The following is a 15540-nucleotide window of genomic DNA, read 5'->3' as shown; positions in this document are numbered from 1 at the left end:
CTCTAGTCACATATCATATTGGATGACCGTATCCTGCTACACGTTTTAATTCAGATTCTCTATTTATAGGGGAGGCAAATGGTTCTGGCATACTCAAAGAATGTTTGTAAAATGTCAATAAAAACACACAAAAAAATCTTCTTAAAGTCTACTTGTTTTCAAGTTTTAAAGCCCTTCTGAATTTCCCCATTGTATGGAATTGGCAATGCAAGAACAGGGGACAAAGTAACATATTTACCCTTTGATGTGACTTCTCTAATATATCTATCATTTTCAGCTCATTTGTGGTTACCTTAAAGAGAACCATTTAAATAATTGAAAAAAAGAGAGTAATGGAGGGAATTGTAAATCTGGTCTAGGAGAAGTCTATATGGTAGCTAATGAGTTATGTTAATATGAAGTCAAGTCCTCTTAGTTTACCAAACAAGGAAATAGATTTTAGCTGGCTGTTTAGTAAGTAGAGTGTCCATAGATTGGGATGACAGCACAGTGTTTGGCAATACACATATACAAATCACATCAACATTCACACACCACATTTACCAGACACGTGCTTCTCTCCTAAACAACATACACAACGCATGTAGCCTAGAGTACAGACACAAAAATACATGCGAAAACACACAAATATGCATGCACGCACACATGCACACTCACAGCCACACATTTATTTGAGAGGACCCCACCACGCTCTCTCCTCTAAGTAATTCTGCTTTGGGCATGCTGCTGATGGGAGAGGAGAGGGGTAGTGGGTGATGATAGAAGTGCCTGCCTTCCTGCGTCCAGGCAGAATTGATCGTTTGGCAGTTCCAAATGAGAGACGGGGCTCGTCTGCGGAACCACGAGGCCGTACGCGCAACGCAGCATTGGACTCCAGCAGCGCTCGTAAAGAGCGCTCTTTAAACTGCCGGGGCCCCTGGGAGCCCGTGGGGAGAGGGCCGCCGCCGCAACCGCACTAATGAGAACTAGCAGAGTGCAAACATGCATGGAAATGACTGTTATTCTGTTGATGTGCATTTAAGTGCTTTTTTACTGCCAACCACAAAGAGAGGGGAAATAACTGGTGATGAATGGTACCCCGGAAAGCATTCATTTTCCTATTGCGGAGAGAGAGGGGGGAGAGAGAGCGCGAGACGGAGAGAGAGAGAGAGAGAGAGAGAGAGAGAGAGAGAGAGAGAGAGAGAGAGAGAGAGAGAGAGAGAGAGAGAGAGAGAGAGAGAGAGAGAGAGAGAAAGAGAGTGAGGAGCCGACACGCATAGCGAATGTATTATTTTACTTCACTCAAGTGCGCTGACAAGGCTGTGATGGGGAGGGAGCGGAGTGAGGGTGCCGGGATGGCAAATAACCTTCGCTCACTTCCGCCGTCGTCTTTCGCTTCTGTCAGATAACAATATGCGAAAAGTCACAGCGACCAAAGCCCTGATCACCTCATTACGAAAACAAGCTTTGTTATATTCCACCAATTCCAGGTCCTATTTATTAGGCACCAAAAGGAAGAAAACTGACTGAAACAAGGAGGGACTACCTGAACTTGCCCAATAAGAATTGCTCATTTTAGTTTTCTGTTGCAAAACATTTTGCTAGTGTGGCCTAATGAATTCAACCCTGTGCACAGCTGTTGTACCAACACTGATATGACTGTACCAGATCTGTTCTGGATGTTTTCTATTGTTCATTGTGTGTCTATCTATTTCAATTACATTTAATGGCTGAGACTTCATTGAGTAAATAATGGGAGTGGAGAGGAGGAAGATAGAATGAGGGTAGAAAACAAGGAGAAAGGATGGAAGAAGAGGGCAGGGGGGTGCTCGTCAGTCTCACCGGCCCCGGTGCTTGCACTGGTGTTGATGACGGCCTCGTTCCATTGGTCGGCACTGGAAACAGAGAAGGAGCGTTGGTGCATGCTGTCCTTACTGCCACCGAAGCCCACCAGACCTCCTCCGCTGACCGAACGCTCTGACTGGAGGGAAGTATTGCTGTTAGAATGGGGTGCACCTGGAAAGAGAGGGAGAGAGAAAGAGAATTTAAAATAATGTAATGCATCATCATCTCATGTACCTGTACATGGAGGTGCATTTCACTGAAGTTACAAGTCTCTTTTGTAAATCCAAGTGTATGTTGCATCAAACAAGCCACATACACTGAGTGGATAAAACATGACATAGACTGACAAGGTGAGTCCAGGTGAAAGCTCTGATCCAGCATAGTAAAATTGCACAATGCTGCCGCCACCTTCCTTGTGTTCTTTCTCCGTGTTACATGTGTAAACCCTGCTACCCCGTCTGCCTCCCCTCATCTCCCCTCTCCCTCCGCCTCGGTCTCTAATTAGCCCTTAATTAACAAGATACACTGATCGCTAATTATCTCGCCTCATCCTTCTGACTGCCACATCCATCTCTCCCGCCGTCGGCAGGCAGGTCCCCTCTTTCTCACCGACTTCCAATCAAGCAAGCCACGGATGCCTCCCTGCCTGCCTCCCTTTACTAATTCATGGGATAGGCAGCGCAGTGTGGGGTCCTTCCCTCCTGTTCCAGTCTCGACAGCCACACAACACAACAGATCCTGACTTGACTTCTTCTATAGTTATAGTTCCACAGAATGCATATTTTCATCTAGAGTGTATATATATACAGTGGGGAGAACAAGTATTTGATACACTGCCGATTTTGCAGGTTTTCCTACTTACAAAGCATGTAGAGGTCTGTAATTTTTATCATAGGTACACTTCAACTGTGAGAGACGGAATCTAAAACAAAAATCCAGAAAATCACATTGTATGATTTTTAAATAATTAATTTGCATTTTATTGCATGACATAAGTATTTGATCACCTACCAACCAGTAAGAATTCCGGCTCTCACAGACCTGTTAGTTTTTCTTTAAGAAGCCCTCCTGTTCTCCACTCATTACCTGTATTAACTGCACCTGTTTGAACTCGTTACCTGTATAAAAGACACCTGTCCACACACTCAATCAAACAGATTCCAACCTCTCCACAATGGCCAAGACCAGAGAGCTGTGTAAGGACATCAGGGATAAAATTGTAGACCTGCACAAGGCTGGGATGGGCTACGGGACAATAGGCAAGCAGCTTGGTGAGAAGGAAACAACTGTTGGCGCAATTATTAGAAAATGGAAGAAGTTCAAGATGACGGTCAATCACCCTCGGTCTGGGGCTCCATGCAAGATTTCACCTCGTGGGGCATCAATGATCATGAGGAAGTTGAGGGATCAGCCCAGAACTACACGGCAGGACCTGGTCAATGACCTGAAGAGAGCTGGGACCACAGTCTCAAAGAAAACCATTAGTAACACACTACGCCGTCATGGATTAAAATCCTGCAGCGCACGCAAGGTCCCCCTGCTTAAGCCAGTGCATGTCCAGGCCCGTCTGAAGTTTGCCAATGACCATCTGGATGATCCAGAGGAGGAATGGGAGAAGGTCATGTGGTCTGATGAGACAAAAATAGAGCTTTTTGGTCTAACTCCACTCGCCGTGTTTGGAGGAAGAAGAAGTATGAGTACAACCCCAAGAACACCATCCCAACCGTGAAGCATGGAGGTGGAAACATCATTCTTTGGGGATGCTTTTCTGCAAAGGGGACAGGACGACTGCACCGTATTGAGGGGAGGATGGATGGGGCCATGTATCGCGAGATCTTGGCCAACAACCTCCTTCCCTCAGTAAGAGCATTGAAGATGGGTCGTGGCTGGGTCTTCCAGCATGACAACGACACGAAGCACACAGCCATGGCAACTAAGGAGTGGCTCCGTAAGAAGCATCTCAAGGTCCTGGAGTGGCCTAGCCAGTCTCCAGACCTGAACCCAATAGAAAATCTTTGGAGGGAGCTGAAAGTCCGTATTGCCCAGCGACAGCCCCAAAACCTGAAGGATCTGGAGAAGATCTGTAGGGAGGAGTGCGCCAAAATCCCTGCTGCAGTGTGTGCAAACCTAGTCAAGAACTACAGGAAACGTATGATCTCTGTAATTGCAAACAAAGGTTTCTGTACCAAATATTAAGTTCTGCTTTTCTGATGTATCAAATACTTATGTCATGCAATAAAATGCAAATTAATTACTTAAAAATCATACAATGTGATTTTCTGGATTTTTGTTTTAGATTCCGTCTCTCATAGTTGAAGTGTACCTATGATAAAAATTACAGACCTCTACATGCTTTGTAAGTAGGAAAACCTGCAAAATCGGCAGTGTATCAAATACTTGTTCTCCCCACTGTATATATATTAAATGTTTATTTAATTTATTAAATTAAGCCTATAATAATGATGTTCTTTTGCAACAAAATGATGTCAATTAAAACTTAATTGATTAACTATTCCTGACACTAATTCACAATCAAAATAACCAAAATAAGTCCTCCTTGGTTGATTAGGTACATTATCTACATGGTATTCATCAGTAAATCAACAGCCTTATCAAGTATGGGTTTTTATTGTCAGAGCTGCAATAAAGAATAAATACATACTATAAAAGTTGCCCATGAGAGTTTGTTACCACACACATTAAGCCCAACTAGAGATAATAGAGTGAAAGTGTAACAATACGACCTACTCCTTAAGCTGTACTAAAAACAAAAGAGAGTAATCAACTATACTATAATCTCTGCTGGATATTCTCCAAAAAAATGATAGACTAGAAGCAATAATTTAGCAACAGACTAATATAACTTAATCTACTCAAAGCAAAGACTTATGAGAGGGTAGCAGTCAAAAACGTTGTTTTGGTAAAAGTAATATATTTATTTTATTAACTGTAATAAGATGACTGACAAACAGCACACACATCAGGGCCTTTTAATTTCACAATTACACGACTTTATATAAAAAAAACAATGTTTGATTGAGGTTTAACAACAATAACAGTTGCTAGATATACTGTAATGTGTGCCGTGTGTAAAGTAAACTAAGCGGCGCTGCGCTCTTGTTAGGATAATACGTCCTTCTCATTAGCGGGAGTAATAAGTGTATCAAATTCACATAATCATGTCTAATTAGTATCAGTGTTTATCTTGTTGGGCCCGGGAATATTTATCTTCAGGTCCCAGAGGGGAGGGAGGGATTGCAGCGAAAGAAGGAGTAGAGAGGGGGAGAGAGGGAACCACGCTGGGGAGCGCTGGCTGAATTAGCATCCCCAAATCAGGGCATTGGAGAGAAGAAAGAGAGGGAGGGGAGTTCGAACCCCAGGAAACATTTATAAAAAAAACGTAACTTTCTAGACTGTAAGTGAGTGAAAAATCATCACATTTAGTGAAATAGAACAGATTACAACAGATTAGCACAAAATGCCTTAAAATTCGCCTGGAAAATAGTGCCATCATTGAACAGTGCTTAGTATTATTAGTATATTTAATATACAGTGCATTCGGAAAATATTCAGACCCCTTGACTTTTACTACATTGTTACATTACAGCATTATTCAAAAATTGACAAAATAGTTTATTTTCCTAATCATATCTACACATAATACTCCATAGTGACAAAGCAAAAATATAATATTGTTCAAATGTATATATTAAAAAAATTGAAATTGACATAAGTATTCAGACCCTTTACTCAGTACTTTATTGAAGCAGCGATTACAGCCTTGAGTCTTCTTGGGTATGGCGCAACAAGCTTGGCACACCTGTATTTGGGGAGTTTTCCCCATTTTTCTTTGCAGATCCTCTCACGCTCTGCCAATTGGATGGGGAGTGTTGCTGAACAGCTATTTTCAGGTTTCTCCAGAGATGTTAGATCAGGTTCAAATCCGGGCTCCGGCTGAGCCACTCACGGACATTCAGAGATTTGTCCCAAAGCAACTCCTGCGTTGTCTTGGCTGTGTCCTTAGGGTCATTATCCTGTTGGAAGGTGAACCTTCACCCCAGTCTGAGGTCCTGAGTGCTCTGGAGCAGGTTTTCATCAAGTATCTCTCTGTACTTTGCTCTGTTCATCGTTTCCTCAATTCTGACTAGTCCTCCAGTCCCTGCCACTGAAAAACATCCCCACAGCATGATGCTGCCACCACCATGCTTCACCATAGGGATGGTGCCAGGTTTAGTCCAGACATGACGCTTGGCATTCAGACCAAAGAGTTCAATCTTGGTTTCATCAGACCAGAGAATCTTGTTTCTCATGGTCTGAGAGTCCTTTAGGTGCCTTTTGGAAAACTCCAAGCGGGCTGTCATGTGCCTTTTACTGAGGAGTGGCTTTCGTCTGGCCACTCTACCACAAAGACCTGATTGGTGGAGTGATGCAGAGATGGTTGTCCTTTTGGAAGGCTCTCTCATCTCCACAGAGGAACTATATAGCTCTATCAGAGTGACCATCGGATTCTTGGTCACCTCCCTGACGTCCCAAGAATGTTTTTGATGTTTTTGAACATAATGTTGTTTTTTCATACATACATTTTTACAATGAAATATCCCTGGAATGTTACGTGCACAGCATCTGTAACAACCACCACAGAACATTCCCCAAACATTCTCATTAGGTTTCCAAGTATTTTAATAACACAATGTACCAGTAATGTTTTTAGAACATACTGTGAGAGTAATCGAAATGGTTCTGAGAAAACATTACGGGAACATTCTGCTAATGTTGATGGAGATATTATTAAAAAACACCCATAACAACAAGTAGGGAATATTCCCACAATGCTCTCATTAAGTTATAGTGTGACATTATGACATGATTGTTCCAATAACGTTCCCTAATCATTCATGTCTGGATTCAATTCAATTGGTTCTGAGAAAACATTACTGGAATGTTCCGATAACATTAATGGATATGTCATCCGAGACATCTATATCAACAAGCAGGGAAGCTTAGATTTAGTATGATCTCTATGCAGGGAAACTTTCCCCATTACTCTTATAAAGTTACAATGTGATGTTATGAAATGATTGTTCCAATAACGTTCCCTAAACATTCTTCAACAATCATGTCTGGATTCAATTAAATTGGTTCTGAAAAAACATTACTAAGTCTAAAAGTATCTGGTGTTATATGTACTTAAGTACGTACAGTGGTAGAAAAATCACTCAATTGTCATACTTGAGTAAAAGAAAAAAAAAGGAAATGGTATACATCAAATTCGGTTGTCTTGTTTAAAACAAAATATTTACGGACAGCCAGGGGCACAATCCAACACTCAGACATAATTTACAAACGCAGTATTCGTGTTAAGTGTGTCCGCCAGATCAGAGGCAGTAGCGATGACAACGCGTTACATTGATAGGTGCGTGAATTGGACCATATTGCTGTCCTGCCTGAACATTCAAAATATAAAGAGCACTTTTGGGTGTCTGGGACAATATAAGGGAGTAAAAAGTACATACTTCTTTAGAAATGTTGTGGAGTAAAAGTAAAAGTTTTCCAAAATAAAAATAGTAAAGTAAAGTACAGATACCCCAAAAAACAAATAAAGTAGCACTTCAAAGTTTTCTTTACTTAGTTACTTTACACCAATGCTGTAGGCTACTTAGTCTGGTGCGCCACCAGGATCCTAATGTTTCTAGTGGATTTCCCTTTGTACTGAAATCGGATGGCCTCAAAGCTCATCACTAAGCTAAAGACCCTGGGACTAAACACCTCCCTCTGCAACTGGATCCTAGACTTCCTGACAGGTCGCCCCCAGGTGGTAAGGGTAGGCACCAACACATCTGCCACGCTGATCCTCAACACGGGGGCCCCTCAGGGGTGCGTGCTCAGTCCCCTCCTGTACTCCTTGTTCACTCATGACTGCATGGCCAGGCACGACTCCAACACCATCATTAAGTTTGCTGATGACACAACACTGGTAGGCCTGATCACCGACAACGATGAAACAGCCTATAGGAAGGAGGTCAGAGACCTTGCCATGTGGTGCCAGGATAAAAACCTCTCCCTCAACGTGATCAAGACAAAGGAGATGATTGAGGACTACAGGAAAAGGAGGACCGAGCACGCCCCCATTCTCATCGACAGGGCTTTAGTGGAGCAGGTTGAGAGCTTCAAGTTCCTTGGTGTCCACATCACCATAAAACTACCATGGTCCAAACACTAAGACAGTCGTGAAGAGGGCACAACAAAGCCTATTCCCCCTCAGGAGACCGAAAAGATTTGTCATGGGTCCTCAGATCCTCAAAAAGTTCTACAGCTGCACCATCCAGAGCATCCTGAATGATTGCATCACTGCCTGGTATGGCAACTGCTCGGCCTCCGACCGCAAGGCACTACAGAGGGCAGTGCGAACGGCCCAGGGCCAAGCTTCCTGCCATCCAGGACCTCTATACCAGGCGGTGTCAGAGGAAAGCCCTAAAAATTGTCCAAGACTCCAGCCACCCTAGTCATAGACTGTTCTCTCTACTACCGCATGGCAAGCAGTACCAGAGCGCCAGGCCTAGGTCCAAAAGGCTTCTTAACAGCTTCTACCCCCAAGCCATAAGACTCCTGAACAGCTAATCAAATGGCTGCACAGACTATTTGCATTGCCACCCCACCCCCCTCTGTTAAGCTGCTGCTACTCTATGTTTATTTCTATGTATAGTCACTTCAACTCTACCTACATGTTCATCTTACCTCAATTACCTTGACTAGCCGGTGTCCCCTTCACATTGGCTCTGTGAAGGGGACACCGGTTAATTGCAAATGTCGCAGAGTTAAAGCAGTTCTGCATAGAAGACTGGGCCAAAATGTATCCACAGCGACGTGAGAGACTGATCAACAACTACAGGAAGCGTTTGGTTGGAGTCATTGCAGCTAAAGTTGGCACAACCAGTTATTGAGTGTAAGGGGGAAATTCCTTTTCACACAGGGGCAGTGGGTGTTGCATAACTTTATTTATGAAATAAATTAAATAAGTATGCAATTGTTGTGTTATTTGTTCACTCAGGTTCCCTTTATCTAGTATTAGGTTTTGGTTGAAGATCTGATAACATTCAGTATCAAACATATGCAAAAGTAGAGAAGATTTGAAAGGGGGCAAATACTTTTTCACAGCACTGTATGTCTTAGTACATATGCATATGTATGTACACCTTACCGCAATCTGCCAAGCAATAATTTAATTAACATGATTTCTGAAATCAAGTTTGTAGGGAAAATAAAAGTCAAAACCTCCCAACTTTACAGAATACACTGTAAACAGGATTGGTAGAGTAAGAAACAATAGAGGATACTTATTTTTCTAGATTTAGTTATCCTATCTTTTGAAAGACAAAGGCTATGAAGCAACACACTAATTTTTGTGTTAGTCCCATCCCAGTGGCACAGGAATGTACAATAAATGTCTAATAAAATGGCATGCAATTCCAAATAATTGCCATATACAGTGGGGAGAACAAGTATTTGATACACTGCCGATTTTGCAGGTTTTCCTACTTACAAAGCATGTAGAGGTCTGTCATTTTTATCATAGGTACACTTCAACTGTGAGAGACGGAATCTAAAACAAAAATCCAGAAAATCACATTGTATGATTTTTAAGTAATTAATTTGCATTTTATTGCATGACATAAGTATTTGATCACCTACCAACCAGTAAGAATTCCGGCTCTCACAGACCTGTTCGTTTTTCTTTAAGAAGCCCTCCTGTTCTCCACTCATTACCTGTATTAACTGCACCTGTTTGAACTCGTTACCTGTATAAAAGACACCTGTCCACACACTCAATCAAACAGACTCCAACCTCTCCACAATGGCCAAGACCAGAGAGCTGTGTAAGGACATCAGGGATAAATTGTAGACCTGTACAAGGCTGGGATGGGCTACAGGACAATAGGCAAGCAGCTTGGTGAGAAGGCAACAACTGTTGGCACAATTATTAGAAAATGGAAGAAGTTCAAGATGACGGTCAATCACCCTCGGTCTGGGGCTCCATGCAAGATCTCACCTCGTGGGGCATCAATGATCATGAGGAATGTGAGGGATCAGCCCAGAACTACACGGCAGGACCTGGTCAATGACCTGAAGAGAGCTGGGACCACAGTCTCAAAGAAAACCATTAGTAACACACTACGCCGTCATGGATTAAAATCCTGCAGCGCACGCAAGGTCCCCCTGCTCAAGCCAGCGCATGTCCAGGCCCGTCTGAAGTTTGCCAATGACCATCTGGATGATCCAGAGGAGGAATGGGAGAAGGTCATGTGGTCTGATGAGACAAAAATAGAGCTTTTTGGTCTAAACTCCACTCGCCGTGTTTGGAGGAAGAAGAAGGATGAGTACAACCCCAAGAACACCATCCCAACCGTGAAGCATGGAGGTGGAAACATCATTCTTTGGGGATGCTTTTCTGCAAAGGGGACAGGACGACTGCACCGTATTGAGGGGAGGATGGATGGGGCCATGTATCGCGAGATCTTGACCAACAACCTCCTTCCCTCAGTAAGAGCATTGAAGATGGGTCGTGGCTGGGTCTTCCAGCATGACAACGACCCGAAACACACAGCCAGGGCAACTAAGGAGTGGCTCCGTAAGAAGCATCTCAAGGTCCTGGAGTGGCCTAGCCAGTCTCCAGACCTGAACCCAATAGAAAATCTTTGGAGGGAGCCGAAAGTCCGTATTGCCCAGCGACAGCCCCGAAACCTGAAGGATCTGGAGAAGGTCTGTATGGAGGAGTGGGCCAAAATCCCTGCTGCAGTGTGTGCAAACCTGGTCAAGAACTACAGGAAACGTATGATCTCTGTAATTGCAAACTAAGGTTTCTGTACCAAATATTAAGTTCTGCTTTTCTGATGTATCAAATACTTATGTCATGCAATAAAATGCAAATTAATTACTTAAAAATCATACAATGTGATTTTCTGGATTTTTGTTTTAGATTCCTTCTCTCACAGTTGAAGTGTACCTATGATAAAAATTACAGACCTCTACATGCTTTGTAAGTAGGAAAACCTGCAAAATCGTCAGTGTATCAAATACTTGTTCTCCCCACTGTATGTTTCTACAGTACATGGAGTGTTGTACAACTAACTCCCTCAACAGTAGGATAACACTAACACATTAAGGAAACCTCCGTGGACTGTTCAAAACAAAAATAGAAATAACATTCTAAGAACATTGAGGGAATGTTTTGTGCACCCGGATACAAACATTGCAAGAATGTCATCACAACTGGACATATTTTGTGTTGTAGGAACCTAAAGAAATGTTTTACAAACTTTAAATAACATAACATAAAAAATAAAATAACATAAAAAATGTGTTATGGGAACATTCTAGAAACAAATGTTTTTGCAACCAAATAGAACATTTGTAATAATCAGCACAACTAAACAGTTTTTGTGTTTTGGGAACATATCTTCCCACCAGACTGTTCCCACAACCTAATGAAACATTATGAGAACCTTTAAAGAACAGACTAAATGTGTTCTTGGAATGTTCTTGCAACATCAGGCAAATGTTTTATACAAACACTGTATAACCATCAGTACAAGTGGACATGTTATGTGTTGTGAGAACACTTGCCGTAACCTAACGAATGTTCAGGGAACTTTCACAAAACCAATTTTGGTTTGCTGGGATGATTGACAATTTAAATCTGAAGTTAACTTTTTGGGCGACATGACTAAATTCGCATAGAAATGTGAGTTAAAGATCTGTCATTCTCATTGAAAACAAATCTAAAAAGTGGTAGATCTGTTCTAAGTGTGATATTTCTATGATTCCTGTTCTTACGTTTAGTTTTTGCATCTTTTACTTTCAGTTTTGTACACCAGCTTCAAACAGCTAAAAATACTATATTTTTGGTTATGGAAAAGATATTTCACAGCAGTTTAGATAGTACAATGATTCTCTACACTATTTTGTACTTGCTTGTTTTTTCCAATAAACTGAAATTATGCAAACTATTCAAATCTTTGCAACCATAAAATGGAGGACCGATATCTGCATAGTGCATCTTTAAAGCTGAACAGAAAAACAACATTTACAACCTTTGATATTTTGACAAGACATATAATACTGTAGTCTAATAGGTGTGCTAATACTATTTCTATGGGGCAGATAGAGAAGAGTTCTCCCCTGATGCGACCAGCTGATTATAGCTCCAGTGTAATTACATTATCCGCTGCTTTATGCAGGAATGGTCTAGGTATGCTCTGTGGGGACTAATTGATGAATACATGTTTAATTCATTAATCATTAGCATCACATTTGACAATTAGACATGATTGTTTCTTGAATTTTAAATATGAATCCAAGCAGGGTTTGTGTATTTATATAGCGGGGGAAAAAGACCCCATTTGGAAGGCCAAGAGTCATACTACTTGTTAGAATGTGTTGGTGGCCTGTGTACTATCACTAAGAAAATATCTAATAAAAACATCAAAGTCCTAGCAGAAGTATTTTGCCTTGTTAATCAGTTTCTGTGGTTCTGGTGTTGTCGTGAATGTAAAAATGGTGCACTCTCTATCCATGTTAGAACATTCTATTTTCTAACACCATACACATTTCCTGACTGACAATGGGGTATTCCACCTCCACGTCAAGAAACAATAAAGCATATCACCATGTTCATTTTGTCATTCTGTCTCAGACATGTACTGTAGCACATTGGGGGTGAACCCACCTAACTTTTATTGCCCCGCGCACTATTTCCAGCCGTCCATTCTCCATTGGTAAATGTCTGGAGGTAAGTGTTTGTAGTAATGAAATACAGCACCATCCTGAGACAATCACAGACCAATTACCTGTCAAAGCTATTCAACTGGCTATTTATATAGGCTGAATTTACACAAGGTACAGTGCCTTCAGAAAGAATTCACACCCCCAACAGTCTGTTGTGTTACAACCTGAATTTAAAATTGATTCAATTGAGATTTTGTGTCACTGATCTACACACAATACCCCATAATGTCAAGGTGGAATATTTTTTGTCTCATTTTCATTAAATTAATAAAAAATGTAAAGCTGAAATGTCTTGATTCAATAAGTATTCAACCCCTTTTTTATGGCAAGCCTAAATAAGTTTAGGATTAAAAATGTGCTTAACAAATCGCATAATAAATTGCATGGACTCATACTGTGTTCAATAACAGTGGTTTACATTATTTTTGAATTACTACCCCATCTCTGTACCCCACACATACAGATAATTGCAAAGTCCCTCAATCAAGTATTGAATTTCATGCACAGATTCAACCAAAAAGACCAGGGAGGTTTTTCAATGCCTCTCAAAGAAAGACACCAATTGGTAGATGTGTAAAAAAATAACAGAAGTTGAATATCCCTTTAAGCATGCTGAAGTTATTAATTAGGCTTTGGATAGTGTATCAATACACCCAGTCACTACAAAGATACAGGCGTCCTTCCCAACTCAGTTGCTGGAGATTTCACCATGAGGCCAATGTTGATTTTAAAACAGTTAAGAGTTGAATGATTGTGATATGAGAAAACTGAGGATGGATCAACAACATTGTAGTTACTCCACAATACCAACCTAAATGGCAGAGTGAAAATAAGGAAGCTTGTACAGAATAAAAATATTAAGTAATACTGAAAAGAATGTGGCAAAGAACTGAACTTTTTGTCCTGAATACAAAGAGTTGTGTTGGATTTGCTCCAAACATAACACATAACTGAGTACCAGTCTTCATATTTTTAAGCATGTTAGTGGCTGCATCATGTTATGCTTGTCATCGGCAAAGACTAGAGAATTTTTGGGATAGAAAAGAAACCAAATACCAAAACTCCTAGAGGAAAACCTGGTTCAGTCTGCTTGCCAACAGACACTGGGAGACAAATTCACCTTGCAACAGGACAGTAACCTAAAACTCAAGGCCAAATCGACACCTGCAGTTGCTTACCAAGACGACATTGAATGTTCCTGAGTGGCCTAGTTACAGTTTTGACTTAAATCAGCTTGAAAAACTATGGCAAGACTTAAATGGTTGTCTAGAAATTATTAACAATCAACTTGAATTTGAAAAATAATAAATGGGCAAATATTGTATAATCCAGGTTTTCAAAGCTCTTAGAGACTTACCCAGAAAGACTCACAGCTGTAATCGCTGCCAAAGGTGCTTCTACAAAGTATTGACTCAGGGGTGTGACTACTTATGTAAATGAGATCTTCCTGTATTTCATTTTCAAGAAATTTGCAAACATTTATAAAAACATGTTTTCACTTTGTCATTATGGGGTATTGTGTGTAGATGTTTTTATCCATTTTGAATTCATGCTCTAACACAATGAATATGAATACATTCTGAAGGCACTGTACTGTAGAAATACTGCCATTACAAAAATAAACTCCTGAAATTTTGGGGGGGGAAAACTTGGTGACAAAATAAAATTATAATTCCTGTGATAATTTAGAAGAAACATATCCCTTTCATACCAATACGTTTTTCCGCCAACTTTTTATTTTTTATTTTATTTCACCTTTATTTAACCAGGTAGGCTAGTTGAGAACAAGTTCTCATTTGTAACGGCGAACTCCACCATACCACCTACTTTTTTCCTCCTTTTCCTTACATGTCAAAGGTACTGCTGGTATCAAAGCCTAAACTTGTATTTCCGCCTAATGACCAAGCAATCATTTCGGTAAACTTCTGCCTGCGGCTTACTATACATGTAGCCATAACGCTGAGACGGCACTGGCACGCTCTTTGCTCTTAATCTCTTCATGGTTGCTAAGCAGCGCCAGTAACCATCCTCCTGCCAGTTCTAAATTGTGCAAGGCATGCCACTTCTCACATATCTCTGCATAGAACCCCACTAAGCATGCACTGTTTTCTTAACCCTAATTGGATGGATCCAAAAATAATTATTGTGGGAATAAATATCACTGAATGATGAAAATATTGGAATAAAGTAGGCTAATGCATTTGAAGGCATGTATCAAATTGTTGCTTACTGAACCTCCCAAAGTCATCCAACCGTTGTAATAAATTTCAAGCAATAGCCTACCCACCTGTGGTCACCTAGATGATCGTTTCAGCACCATTTTGATTAGGACAGCACGCCATCATGCCGCTTTGAGACAAGCGTGTGGTCTCGTCTTGATAAATCAATCAATGTCAGATTTTTGTTTTCACCGAATCACTGTTTGTATTAGGCTACAATGGGGTAATGGGGTAATGTTAGCTAAGTTTGTATTAGGCTACAATGGGGTAATGTTAGCTAAGTTGAGGTGAGTGCTGCTTATGATCATCTTGTCTGGTTGGCTAATTTATTACAGCATTTTGATAGCATGTTATGTAGTTTAACAAGTGGATTATTTAGTAAACTAAGCCTACGCCCGAACAAAAGCCTGTGACTTTACTGACTGGTCTCCATCAATGTGATTTTGTTTCACTGAATCACCCTCTGTATAGCAATTTGGTTAATTGGTTTCTGGCTGGGGAAATAAGAGGAGGTGGTATAGCTCATCTATTACAAATTTTGTTTGCTCATCTATCACTAATCAGAAACATTTAGCTGGCAATAATGTAGCCCAAATCAAGTGTAGGCCTATTATTTTTGCTCGATCGAGTATAGGCAACTCCAAAACCCCGAAGGGGTGACAGCGGTTCCACACGTTCCCGTGACACAAGTTGTGTGGGAAAATATGATTTGTAT

At 41.0% G+C, this 15540-nt stretch overlaps 1 protein-coding gene across 2 annotated transcripts in view; it reads right to left on the bottom strand.

The window, feature by feature from the left end:
- LOC139560229 (arf-GAP with GTPase, ANK repeat and PH domain-containing protein 3-like) overlaps window positions 1–15540 on the bottom strand; it is a 227662-nt gene that overhangs the window by 64618 nt on the left and 147504 nt on the right. For both annotated transcript variants that reach the window (XM_071376805.1, XM_071376804.1), the window contains exon 12: window positions 1822–1995. In XM_071376805.1, coding sequence (XP_071232906.1) covers window positions 1822–1995 — 174 coding nt within the window. The remainder of the gene's footprint in view (window positions 1–1821; window positions 1996–15540) is intronic.

The sequence above is a fragment of the Salvelinus alpinus genome, chromosome 30 (genome assembly GCF_045679555.1).
Source record: "Salvelinus alpinus chromosome 30, SLU_Salpinus.1, whole genome shotgun sequence".
NCBI classification, from domain to species: domain Eukaryota; kingdom Metazoa; phylum Chordata; class Actinopteri; order Salmoniformes; family Salmonidae; genus Salvelinus; species Salvelinus alpinus.
Note: the sequence above shows the minus strand (reverse complement) of the source record. Positions and strands in the feature narration are given on the sequence as shown.